This window comes from Chionomys nivalis, chromosome 17 (assembly GCF_950005125.1).
Source record: "Chionomys nivalis chromosome 17, mChiNiv1.1, whole genome shotgun sequence".
Taxonomy (NCBI): Eukaryota; Metazoa; Chordata; class Mammalia; order Rodentia; family Cricetidae; genus Chionomys; species Chionomys nivalis.
This window is the reverse complement of record NC_080102.1, coordinates 23565979-23591513: the sequence shown is the minus strand read 5'-3', so window position 1 is coordinate 23591513 and position 25535 is coordinate 23565979. Positions and strand designations below refer to the sequence as shown.

Genomic DNA, 25535 nt, shown 5'->3' with positions numbered 1-25535 from the left:
GAAGATTCTTCACAGACTTCACTGAGCTTTGATCCTCTGCTTGCTTCCTGTGTGCTTTACTGTGCTCCTTACAGAAACAGAAACAGCCTTCAAATCAATTCATAGAATTTCTGTTTTCCAGCTCTCTAGCATCTGGCTTTCTTTTTATCACAATATTGGTGGGGATCAGGCCTTTTCCCATAGAAACTCAGTTGTTACCTTATTATAAAAGTTATTGTCACCAGGTGGTGGTGGCGCATGCTTTTAATCCCAGCACTTGAGAGGCAGAGGCAAGCGGATCTCTGTGAGTTCAAGGTAGCCTGGTCTGCAAGAGCGAATTCCAGGACAGACTCCAAAGCTACAGAGAAACCTGGTCTCGAAAAAAAAAAGTTACTGTCATCCAGATTGGTGGCACACACCTTTAATCCCAGCACTTGGGAGGCAGAAGCAGGAAAGTTTCTGAGTGTAAGAACAGCCTGGTCTACAAAGGGAGTTTCAGGGCTACAACAGAGAAACCCTGTCTCAGGAAACCAAAAAAAAAGGGGGAGTGGGTGAAGAAGTGACTGCCTGCCAGTCAGATGGAAGCATTATAGCCTTTCACAGATGGAACCTCAGCTAGCCCTAAGGGACAGAAATTAAAATCTACCCTCAGCAAAAGTGGTACTGTTCCATATGGCAGCACTGTGGTGGATGCTCAGACAACCTCTGGATTGTTGATTCAAGGCTTGTTTGTAGGTGATGGATATCTACATACAGGAGACAGATTTTTGTGCAGACACAGGTTAGTAGCATTGTCAACACTGCAAGTGCACAGTAGACTCCTGATCATAGGAGAAACTTGCACTCATGTTATGTGCACTCTGCTGAGTAATCACTGCTTAGTGGCCCTGTCCCATCTCTTGCTGATGCTGTGTGCCACAAGGCTAAGGCAGGGGTCAGACTGGTCAGCTTCTGGGCAGCATCTCCCTGGTGCTGCAGCTGCCCTAGCTTTCCTCTAGACCTCCCTTTTCCCCCAAGCCCGTGGAGATGGCGTCCCTGGTAGACACAGCCGAGGAAATCTACTCTGGAGCAGGACTTGTATCCTTCCTAGGTGCAGCAGAGTCCAGTCCACATTCTCTCTTCTTCCACTCTCCAGTGGGCCACGGTCATGTCAGACTCTCAAGGTATCTAGAATGTCTTTCCCTGTATTGGGCTAGATTGATCCTGGAATCCTTAGTGATCCTGGGACTTGTTTCAAAGACCACACTCTGTTTGCATCTGGGGGGTGGAGGTCCCAATGCCTCCTTGTCTGCGCCCTCAGAACACCATCTCTATAGAGTCCCTAATGTGAACCCTAGTGTCATATTCTCCACGTGTTTTTTGCTTTTGTTTTTTGAAACAGTCAATCTCTATGCTTCAGGCTGACCTTGAACCCATGGCAATCGTGCCTCAGCCTTCATGGCATTATAGGTTTGAGCTTTTAACACGTATTTGTCATTGTTCAACTCTTCAGTTTCTTTAGCAATAAAATTAGAACTAGTACTAGTCATGTGTTATGCATGTAATTCTCATAAAGGTTATGTGACTTAGAAAGTATTGAACAAATGTTACCTACTGTTTGTGACTCTTTCAGCCTGGCATTTTGCCCGACGCATAGTTTCTAGACTCCCATATGTGTGTCATGGTGCTGTATGTGTCCTTGGCTACTGTAATTCATGCCACAAACTTGGACTCTTAAGGCAATCAACACCTATTCTCATGGTTGTAAAACAGAGGTTCTCAACCTGTGGGTCTGGACCCCTTGGGATCCAATGACCTTTTCACAGGGGTTCCATATCAGATATATCCATTGCAATTCATAACAGTAGGGAAATTACAATTATGAAGTAACAACAAAAATAATTTTATGGTTGGGGTCACCACAGCATAAGGAACTATATTAAAGGGTTACAGCATTAGGAAGGTTAAGAAGCACTGTAGAGGCTGCAAGACTGACATCCAGTAGAACCATGTCCTCTCCTAGGGGTCTAGAGAAGGATTCTGTTCCTTGCTTCTCTCCATTTCTGGTGACTGCCTGTAACATGAGGGCCTGCTTGTCGCCCCAGCTGCCTGGCTGGCTTAGCCCTGAAATAACTCATGAAGAGCTGGGCTTGACATGAGGGCCTGGCTGCTTGGTGGTTTCTGTCCCGCCTTGTCCCACAGCCGTGTAGTCCCAGAGAAAATCACACAGAGAGTCTGCATTAATTATAAACTGATTGGTCCATTAGCTCAGGCTTCTTATTAGCTCTTATCACTTATATTAACCCATTATTCTTATCTGTGTTAGCCACATGGCTCAGTACCTTTCTCAGCAGGGCAGCTCACATCTTCCTTCTTCGGTGGTCTGGGCAGAACTGCCGAGGGAGCTTTCTGCTTCCCAGAATTCTCCTATTCTCATCACCTTCCTTTACTTCCTGTCTGGTTGACCCGCCTATACATACTGCCTGGCCAATCAGTTTACTTAAAACATGATTGACAGAATACAGACAATTCTCACGCACCAACTGTCAGTGTCCTTTGGCAGTTTTAGGATCCTCATGTGCACACAGGAGAGTATGTGTATGTCCATGTGTTTACGTGTGTGTGTCTCTAGCCTGGAGCTTACCAAGTAGGTAAGCCTAACAAGCCCCAGGGATGAGTCTCTGTCTCTGTCTCTCCCTCTTTCCCCCACCCTTTCCCTGTTTGTCTCCTCGCCCTCTCCTTCCCTCCCTCACCCCAGCACCGTAATTACTAGTGTACTACCACACCTAGTTTTTATATGGGTTTCAGGGGTTGAACTGAGACCCTTATTCTTGCCCAGCAAGCACTTTACAGGCTGAGCTATCTTCCCAGCCTGGATTTGGTACCTTTAGGTGGCCATTTTGTAATTGCTCCTAGCCTATTCCTTGGTATTCAAAGATTCACATCCATTCCACATCCAGAAGGCATTCACAATAACACCTTCCCTCACCCCCACCAAGTCCGCCTCTATCTTGGCTCTTGTCCTTTTAGATCTCAGAGAATATGCTTCTCAGCCATGTAGCCAGCAGTCTTATCAGACCTGTGACTTGACCGTAGTATGACAGCCTTTTCCCTTTTCTTTGATTTGGTTTGTCTTTTGTTGTTATTGCTGCCGTTTTCAGGGCAGGGTTTCTTGGGTTTTGTGTGTTTGATTCTTCCTGGGGTTTGTTTTGAAATAGGCTCTCACTATGTTCCACAGGCTAGCCTAAACCAGGAAAATTCCAGTCACATCCCCCAAATGCTGGGATTATAGGTATGTACCACCACACCAGGCTGCCTGTCCCACCCAGTTAATACTCAGTGTTTCCATCATGTTCCTGGACTCAGAACCTTTGCCATTCAGCTCCTTAGTAGACGGCTGTGGCTGAAGGACTTGCCTTCACTGATATTCGTGATGACTTCTGCTCAGGTTGTATTTGCAGTCCTCCACACTGGCCTTCGCAGAGGGAGCAGGCAGTTTAAGGAGGAGACAGAGCTTGAGTTTGGCTTGGAAAATGAATGGAATAGAGTAAGCCCCTCAGAATCCTGAGTGTTAGGTTATAACCTGTGGCTGGAAATAGACTATAGATTTGATTATGGGAGTCTCACAGGATGAAGCAAAAGAAAAAAGTTCAGCTAGCACATAGCTACTACTGGCATGCCTGCAAGAAAGAGTACAAAGAGTTTGACCTGTAATGCATCTGCTTCACAGTTGGGCTCACTAGCTTCCTGGCAGGTGCTCTGTCCATCTTTGACTTTGCATTCAGTAGCGTAGATGACTCTTGCCCACAGTCTCCGGGACAGAACATACTGTTTCTTGGGCTTTAAGGCTTCTAGACTAGAAAGGTTGAGGACTTGCCCTGGTTCTTATAGCTGATGTGTAGGGAACCAGTGCAGGTGAGAGCCGGTACTCTTTACCCTGTCCACACACTGCCTTCTGTTGCATGGGGTGGAGAAGGGCAGAGCAGAGCGTAAGTCTCTGGCTGTGCCTCCTCGCTGTGCTTGTCTCTGCTTGAGAATCAGATGCCTGAAGAAGACACTCTCTTTGGCAGAAGTACACAGTCCAGCACATACCCCTACTCACTGGCCATGCCTACTCGCCATGTTTGCCTCTTTGTCCCCTGTAGCAGCACACTTCGCTGTGTGGTTTCTAGCCTTGTCGAAGCAAGAAGAACCCTTCCAGGCTTTTTTCCTGCCAGAACTACAGTGTCCACAGTACCAAGAATAGCCTGGGCATCACATGACTAAAAGTCCTGCTTGGATGTTGAATTCAGCCATCTGTCTCATGAGACGTCTCAGACAGGCTTGTGTTGAGAAAGCAGAGGGGCTAGTAGGCAAGGGCAAGATGTGTGGGAATCCCATGACCTTGGAAGCTGCATTTCATTAAGCTTCCCCCTTTTTAAATTACTTACTTTAAAACAAACTAATTTGTATTTTAATACATACATATAAGTAATAAGGAAATAAGGACAGAATCTGCCTTAGTGGCCTCCAGGAATACCCTCTGGCCACTGAGATCTAAAGCCCATGTACTTTTTTTTACATCCTTCAGTCAAAAGACCTCCCACAAAAAATAAATAAAAAATAAAATGGGTTAAATTGTTTTTCTCCTGGAAATGTTTTTACATATAAAACATAATTTTTCCAGTACTTTTTGGACTGAGCTTTCACATTCATCCCATAAGATAGGAGGGCATCGCCCTCAGTTCACAGGCAAGGAAATTGAGGCAGAGATGTTAAATCACTTGTATAAGATCACAGATTGATAACCTCAGAAATGGCGTTTGAATTCATTTCTGAATTAATGACCCACATCCTGGTTCACTGTTCCAAAAGATTCCTGCAACCTCGTGCTGCTCGTGACGAGCTGATATTCTCTGCTCCTTCCGCAAAAATCTCAGCCAAATGGTGAGTAAACCAGAGAATCAACCGTGGTTTCTCCCATTGACTGCCCAGCTTCTGACTCCAGCCTTCTTACTGCCTCTCTGACATACCTAGAACTTGTGCGACCTACAAATTCAAGTTGTATAGCAGGAGAGGGAAGGAATAAGCTGCTTCTGTATTCATGAACCTTGTCTTCTATTTTAGTACTGTCTTTGGGGACTTGTCCTAAGCCTCATTTCTCCCCCCTGCAGACTAGCCATCCTTTGCCTAGCTATGTGAATCATAGGATTCTTGTCAGTCCACCACAGATGGCTTCCCAATCGGGTCTGAGAAATCACACTGTGACTGAAGTTGAAGAGTTAGTTAGCCTACTGGCCTCTTTCTGCAGCAAGGGTCATCGATTACTCTGTTCTGTATAGGAGGTAGGATGACAAAGGCATGGAAAGAACTGCCGTCATTGGGTACCACTTTGTTGGCTATATCAGCATAGTTCCCATGCACTTCATTGGAGCCTGTGGAGAATGATTTCCATCTGTGTCATGCTTCCTGCAGCCCAGGACTGTGCTCACAACCATAGCTTATCTTCCAGTACTCTCTACTGTAGTGGGCACAATTGTCACTCTCATTGTGGGGGCAAGGAGATACAGGCTTAACAGAATAAGAAGCATCCTCCAGGCTCAGTCCACATCACCGGCCCACCTGAAATTCCAAACTGGACTCGTATGGCTCCGAAATCCGTACCCTTAATATCTTCCCAGAAAGAGATGCAGGAATCAAATCAGCCAGGGAGATGTTCTTTATATGGGCAAGAATTGACTCGAGTGTGGGAAGGGATTGTGCAGGTGAAACAAGAGAGGCAAAGTTGCAGAGGCCTACAAACATTTTCTTTGGAGAACAGCAAGTAACTTTGACCAAAGAGGAACAGTAAATGAGAACTCTGAACATCCATGCCTGTAGGCACAGGCCACCGCCAGCCTACCCTGATACTTACCTGTGTAATAGCAGAGAATGACCACAGGAGAGCCAGGGACCTTCTCTTGCTATTGTCGAGTTCCCTTCTGCATAACTGCGTTAAATAGTCATTTTCTATAAGTGTTTTTGTGTAGAAAGGGAACTAGTGGGAATATCTTCTTCCCCAAACATTGTTGTGGCTCACAGATAATGTGGAAGCACAAGGCGTGGTGTCCAGGACTGGAGGCTCAGCATGAAATACAGTGCTAAAGAAATGCTTGCCTTGAAGATCACCACTGAGAGTTATTTGAGAGGTGCCAGGAACGTCTTCAGTTTTCTCAGTTTTAGGTCATGTGCTGCTGGAAACACATCAAAGGTTAAAGAGCATCCAGTCACCATTAAGCAGCAGTCAGTTTGAAAGGTAGTGGTGGTATCAAAACCAGTATAGTTTGCTTCTTCTTGTCTCATGTCCTGGCATTACAGAACATTCTGCCCAAGCGGTCCAGTTTCAGCTCTGCCAGCCTCTCCTGATGGAACAGTTTTTGTCTGAACTGGCAGGATAGTGGGTGGTTCAGAGTACAGGCTCTAGAGGGGGGTCCCTGGCTGTGTATCAGTGCTGATCCTTCACCTGTTGCTTCCGCCCTTACATCTTTGTTTTTTATATGTAGATTGGAAGAGATAATTGTGTCTTTTCTCATGGATATGATTACCTACAGATACTTGGCAAATAACATGCTTGTGTTAAGTACTCAATTAATGGTAGGTGGTGTTGTTTGTGTTACTATCATAGTATCCTAGGGAGTTGTGTAGAGCACACAGCTCTGTGGTCAGGATTCTTGGCTTCACTGTAGCTATGGAACCTGTAGCAATTCATGAACTTATCTCTCATTTCCTTATCTTTAAAAGAGGGTAAAAATGCCAGTCTCCCATGTGGTGCAGAATGGCAGCTGGCAAGAAAGAACACATTTGAGAGACGTGCTGTGACATGAGACTGACCATGGAGTGGAAAGAGTTAAGTTACTTCCTCGTCTCCTAATTCCTGTAGGAGCCCTAGGCCCAGCTCTGCCGCATACCATATAGCGGTCACAGAAAGCCCACTCATGCTCTGCCTGCCCTCTGCCCACCTGCACAAAGCACACATCCATACTCCTGGGCTCTTCTTGTTTGGACACTGCCCCACTAGAAATCCTCCTGCCTCTGCAAGATGCCATGTCCTCTCTCACCAGCTGACCTTTTATTCTTCTTGTCTTGCATCCCTGCCTTGTGCATAGTAGGTGCTAAACCGTGTTAATACTGAGTGGATCTTGACTATGCCGGTGGCCAGATGGCTGGTTGTCAGCAACACAGCCACACATGGGCCCTCACTAGTGAGTTGAGTGTGTCGTCCCTGTCTCGATGGTAACTAGCCTCTTAAATGAACATAATGGTTTATTGATTTTTCAGATCCTTAGCCCCTGGACATCAGCAAGTTCCTATGGTCTTAGAAACCTACTGGGAGGCAGGCCGCTCACTGGCATAGTCTTTAACTAGCAATAAAAATATGAGTCCCAAACCCTGCTTGGTTTTGTTTTAACACAGGAAGTACATGCTCTTCTGACTGAGATCTTCTAGTGCTTTCCAGGACCTGAGGGATTCCGCCCATTTGCCAGAGTCTCTCTCATGTCCATGTCTGAAGATGTAACTTTTGTGTTTCTTGTAGGTAATGATGTGGGTCCATCATCTTCAAGTAAGACAACAAACAAATTTGAGGGGCTTTCTCAGCAAGCAAGGTGAGCCACCGCCCCTGCCTTCCTCTCCTGTTGTGCTCGTAGTTGCTGTGGGCAGACTTATAGACTTGGACTTTGCTACTCAATATAGTCACCTGGCAGTACCAGTTAGGAAGATAAATTGGACATCTTTGCTCAGTTCTACATGGCACCTCCCTGCTGGTCCCCAGTAGGGTGCTCTTGCCTGGAACAGGCCTTGCTCTGTAGACCAGGCTGACCTCAAACTCAGAGAGATCCACCTACCTCTCTGCCTTCCTAATGCTGAGATTAAATTTGTGCACCACTTTGCATGGCCTATTTCTGACCTTTTAACTACACAATTTTTTTAAATCCAAAGATTTTTTAATATAAGAATGAGACTGGTGTGTGTGTGTGTGTTTTGAGGGGAAAAGGGTTTTTGTCTGTTGTTTGGTGTCTGTTTAGTCTTAAAGCAGTGTTACCATCCTTGCTCTGAGGTAGGTACTTGGGAACTTGCCTAAGGACAGAAAGTTGACCTCTCCTCTAGAGATTAGTCAGGAAGCAGAGAGCCACCTCCATACCTGGGGAAGAGAGAATCAACTGAGTTTATATTAAAAATATAAATAAATAAACAGACAAACTCATTTCTTTCAGAACTGTCAGTTTTTGTCTCTTTAACCCAGGGAGATCAGCCTGTTACCGTGGTCCTATTTCAGAGTGTTTAAATGGTGGAGCAGCGTCAAAGTGTCTCTGCATTCCTTCACTCACCTTCAGCCTGACTTCCTTCTTATTCTTTGTCCTTTAGCTGCAATTGGACAGGCTCTCTGTGGAGAGGGCAGAGTGACATAAGGAAAGTGCTCACCTATAGTGCTCATAAACAGAATCAGGTTGCTGTGAGCTTGACCCATTTGGCCATTCATCAAGTTCTCCCCATTCTCACTCACCCAAAGTACACCAGAAGATGCTCAGGCACTTGCAGCACTGGCCCAGGAGCATCCTGAAAGGACTCTCTGATCCTTTAGACTTGGGCTTTACCAGTGAGCAGGAGTAACTAACGAGTAATGGGAAGCTGTGCCTCCCCAAGATGCTAAGGCAGAACACAAGAAAAACAGTCAAGAATGGACATTGAGTCCTCTCCTACTCACTGTTTCTTGTACTCTAGTGGCTTCCTCTGAACATGGCTATTTCCCTCCCCCCAGGATGGGAGGTTGATTGCCCAACAGCTGGAGAGAGCAGGATATCTAAGAGCCAGACCAAAAGGGGAACTCATGCACATCCTCTTTCTTTGACTCGCTGTGTGTGGTGGTCAGGTGGACAGAACAGAGAAAGGTCAACCAATTCTTGCAACGTCAGAGGACAGGGAAAAGGGGCCTGGGGTCCAAAAGGAGTTCTCACAGACGCTTGGCTGCTCTTGCTCCTTGAATACAAGGTGTCTCTCAGGTCCTCTGGGGATCATTTTACACTCTTGTGAAAGGGAAGTAGTGGCTTCCAGCTAGCAGATGTCAAATTTGCTTATTCAAACAACATGGTGCAGACTTGTTCCAGGGACTTCGGTGTTTCTTCCCCTACTCATTTGCATGTCCTCTAAGGAAGCCATGATCAGGAGAGGACTGGGGACGTACCAGATGATGATACACACACTTTAGTCTGCATCTCGGGAAAGGCGGGGGAGATGAGGGCTGCTTGTGGGATGACATGAGCCGAAGTTCTGTGTAGGGCATCAGGGTCACAGTGTACAGACTGCCAATAGCTTTCACACATGATCACCTCCAAACAAAGCTTTAAAATGAGGGGCTTTGCCTCACTTTTCCAAGGTCTTATCCATCTGGGCCAGCCAAAACATAGAAAGTATACTATAACCTTTTATTAAATTATCTTTTAGGAGGATTAGTGGTTGTGCGTGCGTGTTTGTGTGTATGTATGTGTGTGATGGAGGAGCAGCATGGTACAGCAGGGCTTGTAGAAGTCAGATGGCAAGTTTTGTGGAGTCAGTTCTTTCCTCCTACCTCTGTGGGATCTGAGATCTGACACAGGATGCTGCACTTATCTGAACATGTATTTATTCTCTGAGTCACCTCTCTAGCTCTAGGAAAGAAATTTGAGTCTGGACATAGTGTCACACACCTTTAATCCCAGCACTAAAGGGGCATAGGGAGGTAAATCTATATGAATTTGAGGGCAGCCTGGTCTACATAGTGAGTTCCAGTCCAGACATGACAATGTAGTGACACCTGTCTCCAAAAAAGAAAAGATCCTTAAGGTAATTATGAAATGCCTCTGAATTAGTCTGAATCATAGATCACTGTTGAAATGATGGCACTTTTAGATGCTAAACCACTGTTGTTTGTTAATCAGCACCAGTTCTGCTAAGACGGCCCTTGGCCCAAGAGTGCTTCCTAAACTACCTCAGAAAGGTAAGATTCCTCCTCTTTATAACTCACATGTTATAGAAGTGTCACTGTCTGTCCTGGGGACAGAGTGTGGTCCCTTTGGTTCACTGATCTGTCCCAGGTATCTAGAATAGTAGAGAGTAGGTGCCTGCCAAATATTTGTTAAATGAAGAAAATAGAGTCTAAATCTGTCTATATAGCAAATACTATAGTTCCCTTTTGCAGAAGACACATTGCTAACCGTCAGGTATCATTCTCCCGATCAGAAACCTGACCATTCGCGCTGAGGAACCACCACAGCTGTTCATTCACGAGCAAATGACTCCTTAACTTTACCCGCATAGAGTCCTCATCTGTAGTGGTGAGGTTGTGTGAGGACAGGGTGAAGTCATGCTTCAGATGGCCCCTCACAAGGCGGTAGCAAAGGCAGCCTTTCCTGGGATAGCATCTGTCATGCAGAGCAGGGACACCTGTGCCTGGGAAGCACAGGAAACCAGTGTCTACAATGCTGCTGCTTTGCCAAGCAGACACTTGGCTCTTTGACCAACCTTCTCAAATCCTGACCATGCTTTTCATTTATAAAACGAAATTTTCAGCCTCTTCTACCACACAAATGAGTGCACAGAGACAGCTCTGCTTGCGAGTCATGAAGCCCCTTCTGAAGCTCCTGCTTCATTAGGTCCTTGTGAAAGCCTCCAGCCTGCAGGCCTATGTCAGATCTGGGTAAATGCTCAGAGGAGCTCTGATTGCAGCGGGTTATCAGTGCCCATGGTCAGTGTTCACAGTTAGAACCCTGTGCCCCAGCCCAGTGCTCCAAGGCCTGCTTCAGTAGAAGGCAAACCAGAGGTTAGTGTAGGGATATCAGGTTGTACCACTCTGTTGAGCTCTTCTGTCAAGTGGTATCCTTTGGGATGAGACTGTACTCCTGCTTAGGTAGCAGAGTCCCACAAGGCTACTGACTATGGAGTAGAAAGGCTGGCCCACCCAGTCAGTCTGTCTGGGGCAAAGTGGTGGTGATTTTCAAACTGTGCCCAGATTCTGCTCTCTGCTTCTCGTGTATTACCACTGAATCCTTCTGCCTGTCTCTTGGCTTAACTTCCAGTGGATTCAAACCCAAAGAATTCTTAGTCCTAGTTCACCTGTGGCTGCTGCCCCTGTGCGGCTGCCCCTGTCTCTTTCACACCTTCTCCATCCTCCTGACCCACTGTTTGTCCAACAGGAAAAGCTCTCCCTGACATTCACTATCCCCTACTGCACTGTGCTCAGCGACTGGCCCTGTGCCCGTTCTGGTCATGGGAAGCTCTCCCTGACATTCACTCTCCCTTACTACACTGTGTCCAGTAACTGCAGGGCAGGGCCTGCAGGAGGAGTCAGAGTAGCGGTCACTGAGTGCCCCTCACATGTGTCACTGTCCCAGTTAACCCTTCACTGTTCAGAAAAAGACTGACACAGGGGACAAATGGCTACCTATAATGCCAATTGATATACCAGAAAAATGGGCTTAGATTTTCAGGTAGATTCATTAACTATTAGATCTACAATATGATAGGACACTTGGCTTGCTTTATGCAGAACCAAGAGTTATATCCACTGCAGGGCCTTTCACCTATCTGCTTCCTATTAATTACTATTGGCTCTTACACCATTGATACAAAAACTAAATGATAATGCCTATCTGAGTACCATTAAACTGATGGTTATTGATCTAAATATAAACCGATACCCATCATTGAGTCAAGGATTCGACCCAGGGTACAATTTCAAGGAGAATTTAGATCCTAAGTTAACCTGTACATCACCCCCCCACCCCACCCCCGCAGGACCAGGTAACTTCCTGGGATTCTTGGAATTGTAGTTTTTGGAAAATAACAGCAAAGCCTCATAGGAAAGTAAGGTGGCCTGCAGGCACTGTCCATATAAGACCGCACATGTCTTGGGGCCGCTCAGCTGAAAAGTTTGCGAGAGTGGGCCTGACCAAATTCTATCTTGGTCAATATATAAAGTTTCAGTAAAAAAGCTGCTTTCTCCTTGCCCCTCTCCTCTGAGGATGCTTTTCTAAACACACTACTACTGCTTTCTTGGTGTGGCTGCAGGAGCACACACTAAGTACTCCGCTCCCCTACCAAGAAAAGAGCCAGAGTTGTAAAACTAGAGCTCCTACAAGGCCTCAAGGAAACCCGCTTAATAACAATAATAATGTCACTCCTGTGGAATTCTGATAGCCGTCATGTCCTCACAGTAAATTTTTTGCATCAACTAAGTTGTGTCATCCTCATGATCACCCTTTGAGATAAGAGTTTTAGTGTGAGGAAGTTGAAATTCAGAGAGGTTGTGCAATTTGGCCAAGGTCACACAGTGACATGGTGTCTTAGTTATTCTATTGCTCTTGAAGAGACACCATGACCAAGGCAACTCATATAAAAGAAAACAATTGGGGCCTTGGTTACAGTTTTAGAGGGTTAGCCCATAATCATCATAGCAGGAAGCAGACAGGCATGGCGTTGGAGTAATGGCTCTGGAGTAATGGCTGAGAGCTATATACATCCTGATTCCTAGGCAGCAGGCAGAGAAGGAAAAAGTGAGCCTAGTGTGGGCTTTTGAAACTGCAGAGCCCACCCCCAGTGGCACACCTCCTCCAACAAGGCCACAACTCCTAAACCTTAAACAGTTCCAATAACTGGGAACCAAGCATTCTAACATATGAGCATATGGGGGCCGTCCTCATTGAGACCACCACACACAGAAGTGGGTGAGCGAGAGTGTCGCACGTGCTGTGCTTGAAGTTCATACATTGTTAAAAGGATGACTCTATAGGCAGGGGCATTTTCCTGATTTGGAGTAGAGTGCAGTTCTTAGAGAATAGGAGGATTGATGTAGAAACTCCCAAGCATATTAAGTGAGCTGTTTTAGACAAAGCATGATACAGTAGTTTGTGTGTGTTGTGACATGTTCATCAGTCAATGAACATGCCCATCAGCCATGATGGTAGGTGGGCAACAGAAGAACCTCTTGCCAGTACTGAGTGAGTCCTGTAAAATGAGGGGCAATAGGTAAGGCTATTAAATTGATTGGACTGTCCCTTCAAAAGTGATTTTGTACTTTATTCTAATGAACTTGTACATAACATGGCAAATGGTTTTGCTAAAATAGCATATTTAAAAAATTAAACCTATAGAAACCTCTAGGAGAAAAATATGTGAAAATATTTAAATGACTAAGTTTTGTGGTAGATTGACATCCAGGAAAGTTTTATTTTTGTAAAATCATATGTTCTTAGAATTCTGGATTGATACGGTCATCTTGCAGTGACTCAATGGAAGCCCAGAGCTGTAAGTTGCAATGTAGATGCTTTCCTGGCTTCCAACTTTATTCCTGTGTGAGTGAGACTTGCTCATCACCAGGTCTCACAGCAGGTCAATGCCTTTTCTTGCTTTTGCCAATACCCAAGACAAGGTTTCTCTGTGTAGCCCTGGCTGTCCTGGAACTAGCTCTGTAGACCAGGCCAGCCTCTGTCTCTTGAGTGTTGGGGTTAAAGGAGTAAACCACCATCACCCAGCCAGAGCAGTGCTCTTGTTAGTGTTTGGCCTTTTTCCATGGCTGTGACACCTTCCACCTTTACTCCGTCTGTGCCGTGACCTCCTCTCCTCCTTTCCCACAGTGGCACTAAGGAAGACAGAAACCAGCCATCATCTCTCCCTCGACAAAGCCAACATTCCACCTGAGGTTTTTCAGAAATCGTCACAGTTGGCAGAGTTACCCCAAAAGCCACCACCTGGAGACCTACCCCCGAAGCCCATGGAACTGGCCCCTAAACCCCAAATTGGAGAATTGCCACCTAAGCCTGGAGAACTGCCCCCCAAGCCCCAATTAGGTGACCTTCCCCCGAAGCCACAGCTCTCAGACTTACCTCCCAAACCACAGATGAAGGATCTGCCCCCCAAGCCACAGCTGGGAGACCTGATGGCAAAGTCCCAGGCTAGTGAAGTCTCATCCAAGGTGCAGCCACCCTCAGAGGTCACACAGAAGTCACACACGGGAGATCTCTCCCCAAACGTGCAGACCAGAGATGCCATCCAGAAGCAAGCATCTGAGGACTCCAATGACCTCACCCCCACGCTGCCGGAGACACCTGTACCACTGCCGAGAAAAATCAATACGGTGGGTGAGAAGCAATGTCCTCCTCCTCTGGTGAGGCCCAGTGCTGGGAGCATGACCTAGAGCTGTGTGTGTGTGCTCTGTACTCTGCCACTAAGCAGCATCCACAGACTGTCGCAGTTCCGGAAGGTGGTGATAAGAGGTGTGCCCAGCTGTACTTAGTAAGAGAGCCGTGGCCCATACTCTGTCTCCCACACATTGAAGCCTTTGTGGGAGTGTGGAGCCTGCTGGCCACAGACACTAACCACCTTTGGATCCCAACTGGCATGCTGTGGTACCTGGCTTCAGTGTCTGATGTGGCTGCCAGCTAGCAGTGTATTTGCCTTCTCTAAGCCTAATTCCTGGGGTGCAAGACCCCATATGGTACTGGGCTCGGGGGCACCAGTACAGTGACCCGTGAGTAGGACACAGTGGACACATCACAAGCCCTCAGCTACTGTGTCTCTGATTCAGAAGCCATGAGGGTTGAACTTCACTACCCTAGGATCAGTCTCCATCCTTTCTCACTGTATCTTCTAACCAGAACCGGAGGGAAAGCCCAGGAAAGCATCACAGATGGGGTTTTGTAGTGATCTTGTCATTCCATCATTTCATACTATGTGTCCCAACTTTAGCTTTATATAAAAAATGTCTTTGTCAAGAACCCCCCCCCAATCTTTATGTAAGTGTAACACTCAAAAATAAAAGGTGTAACACAGTACCCATACACCCCAGATTAAGGTAGAGAACCGAAACTCTTTCCTCTGTATCTGTTATCTCTGGTGCTGTATGTCAACACTAAAGGTAAAAGTGATCCTTCCTCCCATGGATTTGAGCCCACCATTGTCTGTGTGCCCTGCTTCCAGCCTTCCTCAGCTCTACGGACAGATTCACTGGTCTCTTTATGTGCACAGAACCCCAGTTCACGCTTCTTGCCTTAGTGATAGTATCTCACTTATTCCTCATCATTATAAGTTAACACAGTATAGGCCTTCTCAGTCTCTCAGCTGAGATAACAACGTGCTACTATGGGTCTGGTCAGCCTTCCAACATCACCAGCACATGTACCCCTGCCACTCCCCCAGGAGCTCAGGAAGGAGCTGGGATCATCAGGAAAGCCAAAGAGAAGCAAGGGACAGAGGGAAAGACATGAGGCCCAGAGCACCTAAAGAGATAACTTGCCAGGGCCAGAGCCATAGCTTGGTCATTGGGAGCCCTGGCTGTTCTTCCAGAAGACCCAGGTTCAGTTCCCAGCACCCACATAGCAGCTCATGACTACCTGTAACTCCAAGGATCCAACAACTTCACACAGACGTAAATGCAGGCAAAACACAATGGGCATGAAATAAAATAAAAAGATATTTTTCTGTTTCTATTGCTAGTAATCTAATTAACTGGGTGCTTAAAGTATTCCTTAGAAGGTGCTCTTTACACCTTCCTGTCTTCAGAGAACTCAAGTCCAGCCAATAAAAGTCTTGGTCAGAACCACAACTGTTTAGACTCAAGCTGTTCCCTGAGTTTCCCTGATGTGTCCTGACCCATTTTGCATGAGACCCTAGGGAATCCATCTGTGCTGCACATTCGGCGTGCAGAAAATGCGTATCTTAGGCATTCTATAGCTTCTGCTGTCGTTTCTCTGCAAGCTGATGCTGTGGGGTGGAGCACAGCAGAGGAAGGACAGATCTCTTCATGCATTTTGGGAAAGCTGAATTGTGATCACTGCCTGCATTTGGTTGCCCTATGCCAAAAGCTCCCTGCTGGAGCTCGCCGGAGGAGGCACTGCCATTCCTGAGAATGCACAGTGCCCAAGAAGCATGTCAATCTTCTACACACTTGCATGCATGCGCTCACATGAGAAATACCAACACTTGAGAAAGTCAAGTCTGGGCAAGGAGAAATCACCTGCCTGGGTTCGCCCATGTGTGAAGGGCTGTTCTGTTCCCCTCTTCTTCACGTGTGAAGGGCTGTTCTGTTTCCCCCTTCTTCATTTGCTCCCCGTTCAAACCTGCTTTCTTTATTCCAGGGAAAAAATAAAGTGAGGCGCGTGAAGACCATTTATGACTGCCAGGCAGACAACGACGACGAGCTCACGTTCATCGAGGGAGAGGTGATCATTGTAACGGGGGAAGAGGACCAGGAGTGGTGGGTATGTACCCGTGTCTGCCTGTCTCTTCGTCCATTCCCTCACTCTCCATTCCAGAGACGGGTGTGAGGGTCCCGCTAGGCACATAAGTCACCCCATGGCCGTTCACACCGCCCTCCTGTCACTAAGGCTGTGCTATAAAAAGGCAAAGTTACTTTGAAAATGGGCCAGGCACCCATGACTGGAGTGCTTTTCTTGGACGGGTGAGCGGGGACCAGAGGCGGGGGTACTTAGAGGTGCTTCCTGAGCCAGTGTCTTTGTTAGCAGAGCCAGGCCTGCTCCCAGTGTGCGCCACCAGCGTAGGACAGTGACTTCGAGTCTGAAGTCCCCCAGTGGTGTCAGTCACTAGCCCTGCGGACTTGGATCAGGCTCATCCCATCTGTAGACCTGTTTCCTCTGAGGGAAACAGATCGGGACAGAGTCCTACCTTACAAGGCTATCTAGATCTCACCCTGTTGTCTGTTACGGCCACCACATAGAGTCTGGAGGTGATCATAGCACTGCTAAGAAACCAGTGACACCAACTGAGACTCCTGGGAGTGAAGGAACATTTCAGTATTGCCCAGGGAGATTCTATGAGCCACCAACCCAACACGCATCCCAGTAAAGAGGTTAAAATTCTAATACTGGTATGTAATTCATGCAACCCTTCTGAGCACAGAGAGAGGTAGATCGTACTTCTCAGAGGAGACTGGTATCATGGAGGCCTGGGCACAGCACACTCCTACAGGTCCTCGAGGGAAGGAACAGGAAAGGTGGCCTGCCCCGGCTGCTTCTGCCTAGCTTGCTAGTGCACCCTTCTCTGGATGCGGTGGGCTTCCACAGCCAGTGCACATGCTCTTGCTGTTCTTTCTGTGCAGAGCCCACAGCAGGACCCTTTTCAGTGCAATTAACATTGATCTCATTGAGGTAGTAAGGGAAGTTTTGTAACCGTGGCTTGCAGGTCTGTGCTGCAAATGGTGAGACTGCCATAGGCCACTATCCATCTCAACACTGTCACATCTGCAGTAGCCAGAAGCTCTTCTGGGTCCAGTCCTTCTTTTTTTAATCTTAATTACACAAGTCTTTTTTGTTTGTTTGTTTTACTTTTACCAAATTTTTTCTTTTACCAAATTTTGTAAGTAAGAAAGGGGCTTGTCAAGGTTTGTCTGGGCTTCCTCATTGCATGTCTGCTCATCATAGCATCAAGCATAGACACAGAACCCGACCCCTGCAGAAGTGCTGACCACTGCAAGGCTGGCCCTTGCTCTTTCGGGGCTGTTGCCTCGCTGTGTTATATAATCAGCACTGTGTGGTCCACCAAAGAGTGGAGGGGTGAGCCTGCTGCCACCTCCTGTCTGACTACTCCTTTCTCCCTGCAGATTGGGCACATCGAAGGACAGCCTGAAAGGAAGGGTGTCTTTCCAGTGTCCTTCGTTCACATCCTGTCTGACTAGCAAAAAGCAGAACCGTCTGTCCGTCCACACCCTTCATGCCAGACCGCTGCCTCCATGTAATCTTGTATACAACGTGTATATAGCTGCTGTTACAGACCAAGAACTCATGGAAGGGCCACTCAGGAGGGGAATATAGTATGTATTGTAAATATCCTGTGGTCTTCGGCCTTCACCAGTATTAGGGTAGCCTCGGGAACTGGTGCGCCTTACTGGTTTGCCAAAGCCATCGTTGGCATCTAGCACTTACATCTCTCTCTCTCTCTGTGCTGTTTATGAGCAAACAAAAAGCAGGAGTATAGGAACTGCTGGTTTTCCAGGTAAAGAGTCTCCAGCAGCTGTTGAAGGGTGCAGAACTGACTCCTCCTAACAATGCAGTATTCTCAATGGCGTTACTGAACATGCAACATTAGCAGAGGTGGGTTCTGTGCTCCAGGCGGAACTTTAAGTTAGCCCCCTGGCCTGCAGCCTGTAGTTATCTGTGTACACAGTTTACAGCTACAAAGACCTACTTTGGTATTTATTACAGAAAAGTGCTCAGTTAAATGTCTTACTCCTTCAGCAAATAGTCACTGACACAAAGTCCTCTGCAGCATTTTACAGTGTACGCAGCCTCGTGCAAGTTTAGGTGAGTGGATGTGTACATCTTATGGCGAGTGCCCACCCCTGAGATATTACCTCATTATGCAAAAATAACATATCCTTCATGACTATTTTGACAAAAGCTTAAAACCACGTCTGATGAAGTTCAACTTTCAGGAACCAAGGACTGCCAGAAAATATCCACCTCTACGTTATGCATGCATCTAGAAGCTTACCCGAATTCTGCCTTTTATAAAGGAACAAACATATGAAGAAGTGAACTGTACATTTTTAAACTTGATTGCCATTAAAGCAGAAGTTACAAGATTGCAACAATACTTGTTTCTGGTCACTCATTTGGCCTTCTCCAGAGTATTTGCACATCGCGTTGGCGCAGCACCCCTCAACCGTTCTGAAGCGTCCAAAGTGTCAGTTTGAAATGATTTTCTTCATTTTGTTCTTGATTAAACCTTTACTATTCAAGATGAAAAATTGTCAAGTCGGTCTTTGAGTTTTCTAATGCAGAATCCAGGTGCTGACACCAATTTTCCCTTTTTCTCCTCCTTCCAATTCTCGTCTCTAAACTCCAGTTACAGGTTAATTTTCTCATCTTAAACTTACCCAGTAGACATGTGCCCTTCAAGTCAGTCTATAACCGAGCTGTGGGACGCTGCTATGAATTGCACTGTGATAAAGCTCTCTGCAAGCCATCTCTGTCTGTCTGGCTATCTGTCTGTCTGTCTCTGGTCTCTTTTTGCTTGTGTTTCCTTTGTTTCGTTTTTTTCCCCTCAGCCCATTCATCACGTTGCATTTCCATGTCCAGCTTCAGTCTGGATTTGGGGTGAGAATGCAGTGGTTGTTTGTCCTCCTGGGTCCAGGACTGTTCTGATTCCAAGGTGTGTTGTCCTTCTGGACTTATGTTTGCTTGAGTTGCTGTTCTGACCACGGCACAGAAGACAAATACTTTTTAGCAGATAATCTCAGCAGTGAATGAGAAACATTGATTTCACAGAAGCACGGTTCCCATGAAGCTTGTGGGAAGAGCCCTCTCATAGCCACCGTGCTCAGAAAATACTAATTTAGTTCTGCTTAAATGGTTACCGTGAGAACTCTGAATAGCCACCCAAGAAATAAATCAAACCTTGCATGACAAACCTTCAAGACACTCCACCAGCTGTCACTGGAAACTGATCTTAAGCAGTTGCTTCCATAGTGTCTGGGCACCTGTGCATCCCCACGTTAAACCAAGAGCAAAAGGTGCCAGTCAGCATGCTAGCGTGCAGCCAGCAACGCCACCAACCTTGTTTTAGAGGCCATAATGGTTTTAGGAATGTGGCGGTTGCCCAGTGTCCTAGTTTGTTCATCATTCTTAAGATGCATTTGAAGTTGCATTCAGAAGGTCTAGGCGGTTTTCTGCTGACTTGAACATAAGCTGGTTTTTAAACAAGCTCTGTCTCTACAATGCCAGAGAGTTAATGATGTCCTCTTCTGCTACAGGAACTCACACAAATGTATGTTTCTTTTCTGGTTTTTGTTTGTTTCCCATCAGGATTTTGAGTTCTCTCTACTCCATTGTGCTGTGGGACATAGGAAAACTAGGTAGACATTCCTTTGGCAATCTTGTTAAGTTTAAATCTGACCTTGTTCTGGAACCTTGATGAGCCACTATCTGCAATTTTGTACATGACATAATATTTTGAAGGTATGGAACCGTAAGAAAGAAAGCAAATTCATTCCTTTTTTCTTCCCCCCTTTAGAAAGGAAAATTATGTCTGCAAACAATGTGTCTTATTTTCCTGTTGGACAGCAATTGTTATTTATTTTTTTTATTGCCTACAATTTGGACATGGTATATAGGAGCCCTGCCATGCCTGCCTCTAGTTAAATCCCACATTCTTACCTGGGAGCCACCACCAAGCATCAGTACACTTTTCATTTCACATGTATTTAATGTGAGAGTTTCTCAGTACTGTATGTGTTCATTTCTACTTTTTTAATATTTAAAATTGCTTTTAAATAAACATATTCTCAGTTGACCCCAGGCATCTGAAATCAGGCCATTTTGTGAGTTGTCCACTACTTTATTGGCTGGGAAAAATGATCTGGTTTGTGGGTGGAGATGGGTGGCATTCGTCTTCCTGGGCCACAGCTCGCTCTAGGTACATGATAGCATGTAACCTTCCAGGCTCACTTGAGTCCCCTCCCACTCCCACCTCCTGTGAACTTCTTATGGGAAGACAAACATCTGTTCACCCTAGATACGGCACTAATGGCCGACCAAACAGTTCCTCCACATCTGGCTTGATGAATCAGTGTGTTCAATTGGAGCCACGTACAGGAGTTTCTGTGAGGGATTACTTCCAGGAACATGGGAGGCTTGGACAGCTGCACTGCTAAGAACTGTAGCACCTTGTATCAGGGAGGGGAGGGACTTTGTGAGTCCTTCATCCTCCTCTGTGATGAATGCAAAGGGTAGCCTGTGGTTATCCTTGCAGGTAGTCACAACTGTTGAACATCCAAGGCGACCAGCATAGCATGCCTAGAGAACATGATACACCTTCACTCTGTCCCTTTCCCTTCCTTGTGGGTAGGACCATACGTTGATGTGCTGAGTGCCGCATCTGCCTGTCCTGCTTGACTGTAACTCCTGATGCAGACAGACAGTTGTGTAGACCAAACGGATGCTCTCTGCAACATCTACTGTGCCCTGTATGAGCCCAAGGTGTCTGGAAGTGAGGTGCAGGGAAATGCATGCAGGGTTGGAGATTCATGGCTGGAAAAATACATGGCGTCAGGTGTCCACACAAGTGGTTCTGGCTCTGAGACTGGTCTCAAGATTTCCTGTAGTCAGGAGGCTTCATGGCACAGTTCTAGTCAAAGAGACAGTGGTGCGAGCACACTAAAGCCTCAGCAAAAAGAGGCCACAGCGTCCTTTCTTGTCTGTCACAAGCAAGACAAATGTCATGAGCCCAAGGATAACAGCTCCATCAGAGAAGGCTGTGGTTTTTCCATCGGGATGTTTTCAGAAAAGGAAAACAGTAAACCGCTTATCTTGTGATTGATGCAGTCCCCCGTTGGTTGTGTGTGGCTTCAGTCCTGTGACACACACAAACCTAACGTCTGACCTCTGGAGAGCAGCCAGCCGTGTCTAAAAGAATGGTGTAGAAACTGGAGGGTCACTGGGGTCACACCGATTCACTGAGTGCTTCCTACAGATAGCTCATGTTCCTTCGCACGTGCACAGCCTTCCAGGTGAGCTTCATTAGCACGGCTGGAGTGACCACCTCCTGGTCACATAGCATGATGAATAGCAGTGCCCGTGACCTTAACAGTCATGTCCCTCCCTGCCTGCCCTTGTCTTTTTCTGCTCTAAGCCTGTACCCATTCACCGCCATTTGTAAGACCTATGGGTGCAATGACAGCTCCGTGTTCTCCCTGCAACACTCACATGCCACAAAGAATTCAGGTAAATGACGTTGTAGGCTCAGGTACAAGGGGACTGGCCACAAGGAGGTGGCCCATTCTAAAGGCCTTGATGGATTCAACTCAGAGGCTTCAGGACTTAAGAGCAGCAAGTACAGGTCAGAGACAGGTGACTAGGGTCTTCTTTGCTGTTACAGAGAGTGAAGTACTCGCTCCCAAGCCCTGCCTTCTCTTGCAGGAGGCCCCGTTCTGCTGCTGGCTGGCCTATACTGCGGCTTGGTGCTGGGTGGGCCCGTGCAAAGGAGCTGTGTTGTGAGGCCGAGTTCTCAGTACCGTGAAGGGAACTCTGTTCTCCATTTGCAGATGGCACTGGTGTACGTGGGTTAAAAAGGTAACTTTAAAAAGAGGGAACCAGCCAGGCGGTGGTGGCGCACGCCTTTAATCCCAGCACTTGGGAGGCAGAGGCAGGCGGATCTCTGTGAGTTCGAGACCAGCCTGGTCTACAAGAGCTAGTTCCAGGACAGGCTCCAAAACCACAGAGAAACCCTGTCTCGAAAAACCAAAAAAAAAAAAAAAAAAAAAAGGGAACCATTATGGGGTTAGCAAGAAACCTGGCTCTAGGGAAATTCCAGGGACCCGCAAGGATGACCCCAGCTAAGACCCTAAGCAATAGAGGCCAGGGTGCCCGAACTTGCCTTGCCCTGTAGTCAGACTGATGAATACCTTAAATATTACCATAGATCCAGCAACTAATGGAAACAGAGGCAGAGACCTGCATTGGAGCACTGGGCTGAGCTCCCAAAGCCCAACTGAAGAGCAGGAGGAGTGAGAATATGACCAAAGAGGTCAAGACCATGATGGGTTCACCCACTGAAACACTTTATCTGAGCTAACAGGAGCTCACCAACTGCAGCCGGATTGGGAAGGAGCAAGCATAGGGCAGACTAGTACCTCTGAATGTGATTGATAATTGCATGGCTAGGGCAGGCTAAAGGGGCTACTGGCAGTGGCACCAGGATTTATCCCTACTGCTTGTACTGGCTTTTTGGGAACCTGTTCTCTTTGGATGGATACCTTGCCCAGCCTAGGTATAGTAGGAGAGATGGCCTTGGACCTTCCCTAAAGCAACGTGCCTTTTACCCTCTCTGAGGAATGGGTGGAGGGTAATATGTGGAGGGGAGGAGAGGAGGGAGTGGGAACTTAGATTGGTATAAATAATGAAAAGATATCGTTTGTTTTCTTTTTTAAAATAAGAGAACAGCCGGGCGGTGGTGGCGCACGCCTTTAATCCCAGCACTTGGGAGGCAGAGGCAGGTGGATCTCTGTGAGTTCGAGACCAGCCTGGTCTACAGAGCTAGTTCCAGGACAGGCTCCAAAACCACAGAGGAACCCTGTCTCAAAAAACCAAAAAAAAAAAAAAAAAAAATTAAAATAAGAGAACAACAACAAAAAAAAAAAAAGAGTCAAGCCATTTCTGGTGCTGGAGGCCAGATTTCAACCTAGGGAACTTTTGCTCCTGGTCAGAAGAAGCTGAGTAAAAACAAGCATGCCCTAGCCGTCTAGCTAAGCCACCAAGGGAGTGTGAACCAGGAAAGAGTGAACCAGGGAGTTTCCATTTCAGGGCAGCAATCATTTGCCAGAAGGACTTTACAGACGGGGAGCAGTTTGGGGTAATACACACCCAAGTCAGCAGTAGTATCCTGAAACGTAGAACAGAACCAAGGAGGCAGGGGAGAACTGTGCAGCTGCGTGAGACCCTGAAATGTGTAAGCTCCCGAAAGCAGGAGTTAAAGCTCAGACAAACACAGCTGTTTGCACAAGTCTTAGCACACCACAAACCTTAGCCAGACGCTGTGAAGGCTTTCTGCTTCTGCCAGGGGAGATGCCTTTGCTGGGGTTCAGATGCCACCTTGCAGTTCTGAACAGGACAAATGTGCCACCTACACCATGACGTTACACTAGGGTTGGACTCTGCTCTCTTTGGTCTCCTCAAAAGAGAAGTAGCTTCCTGGAAACTCAGTCCCAGTAGGGAGCCAGAAGCCAGCATTTTAAATCCAAACATCGGGTGAGGTCCACGTACCACCAGCAGACACGGTCATTCCTGGAAACTCTGGAACTGTCACCAAAAGGGAGGTGGTCTGGAGTCCCATACAAGGCTCTGAAGGGCTTGCGGCTGTGACTTGCTCCATAGTCAGGTGCATAGAAAAGGACGTAGGTATCGTGTTTGGCAGACCCAGTTCATCCCAGCCTCTGCCACATACCCGCAAATGTGCCAACAGACATTACTGAGAAGCCAGCAGAGGTTGCTTAAGCCCCTGGGAGTCTCGCGTTTCCTTTAATTATTATGTAGTGTTTTCTGGCTTGCAGCTAAGCACCCAGCTCAGAGAAGCTGGAAGGATGTTGTCCAGAGCTACCCACTGGCAGCCTCTGTCCCCTTTCAGTCAGGAAAAGCCCTGGGACTCCCTGTCACCTGCAGGGCATCTTCTGGCCAGCCCCACTGTGGCAGTTTATGGCCTGGATGGACCATTTGTAATGTTGCCACTTAGGCCCTGAAGGGTTGGAATCCAGAGGTTCAGGGTTCCCTCTCTGGTTTTTGTTTTGGGGTTTCCATTTTTATAGGAAGAGGCTGTTTGAGACAAGGCTGACCTGGAACTCACCGTGTAAACCTGGCTGATCTCAAACTTCTGGTGATCACCCACCCTTCCCTCCTGAGTTCAAGGGTTACAAGACCTGGGAACCCAAAACAAAAACAAAAACACAAGAAAGCAAACAAAATAAAAACCACCTTGAGCTCTGGTCCTTACTGATTCTTAAGCTTCTAGGTGCAAACAGAAGAACAGTGAGTGGCTTTAGAACTGAACTATGTTTCCCAAATGAACAGGAAATGGGAAGAATTTTCCTCACCATCCTCCCTGACAAGTGAGAAATTAGGGGAAAGAATCTACTGGTCACTTGGCAGCCCTCAAATGACAGAGCACACGGTACGGTCAGTAGCTAGAAGGGATCCTGCAACAACGCTGAGAACACTGAGTTAGACCCTCGCGTGTGCTGATCCAGCTCTGTCCTGATACCTTCTCTAGCTAAAGATGTCTGCAGAGCCCTCAGGGGAGGACCTGTTTGCCCCAAGTCTCCAGCTGTTCATGCATGAGTCACAACCTTGACACTGACTAGCAATTGGGCTTCCCATAGACTCCACTTGAATGAACTCGCTAGGATGGCCACAGAGCTCAAAGTCATTTACCAGGTTTGGTTTGATTTTTGTTTGTTTTGCATAGGGTTTCTTTTTGTAGCTGTGGCTGTCCTGGAACTCACTTTATAGGTCAGGCTGGCCTCGAACTCACATAGATCCCCCTGACTCTGGCACTCTAAACCAAAGTTGTGCCTGACTCACCTGGTTTTAATAGAGGACATCGCACAGAAATGAGCAGGAGATATGTGTAGAAAGGCAGGAGGCTAGGAAGCAGGGCTTCTAACCCACCCTCCAGGAACTACCAGGGACTCAGTTTCCCTCCTGAAAGCTCTATCCCATTGGGATTTGGGGGAGGCTTTGTTCTGTGGACAGGTTGGTTCCGAAGGCTCACCTTCAGACCTCTGTCCTCCTGGCTGACTAGAACTAACAAATCAGAACCCTTTCCTCTTGCCTTGGTCTTTCCAATAGTTCGCCTTCAGAGCCAGCAACCAGCAGCATACAAATGACACTGTCACTCCTGAGGCTCCGAGGAATTCAGAAGTTGTGTGCCAGGAAGCAGGAGAAAGACCTGTACTTACATTTCAGGATCTCTCAGGGTCACTCTTTTCTAAAGGGGGTAAAGGAGCGGCACATAGCTGCCCCCCTTTTCAGAAGCCTGTGGAGCCCTCTCACCCCCAGAAAGGTCAATGCCAGGGAACCCTGCTG

The 25535-nt window shown here is 47.0% G+C and overlaps 1 protein-coding gene across 4 annotated transcripts in view; it reads left to right on the top strand.

The window, feature by feature from the left end:
• The window catches only part of Asap1 (ArfGAP with SH3 domain, ankyrin repeat and PH domain 1), a 286462-nt gene extending 266209 nt beyond the window's left edge, over positions 1-20253 (top strand). For all 4 annotated transcript variants that reach the window (XM_057791274.1, XM_057791272.1, XM_057791275.1 and 1 more), the window contains 5 exons: positions 7511-7580; positions 9891-9949; positions 13584-14083; positions 16083-16205; positions 17564-20253. In XM_057791274.1, coding sequence (XP_057647257.1) covers positions 7511-7580; positions 9891-9949; positions 13584-14083; positions 16083-16205; positions 17564-17638 — 827 coding nt within the window. In that variant the 3' untranslated portion in view covers positions 17639-20253. The remainder of the gene's footprint in view (positions 1-7510; positions 7581-9890; positions 9950-13583; positions 14084-16082; positions 16206-17563) is intronic.
• Positions 20254-25535: the final 5282 nt, after the last annotated feature.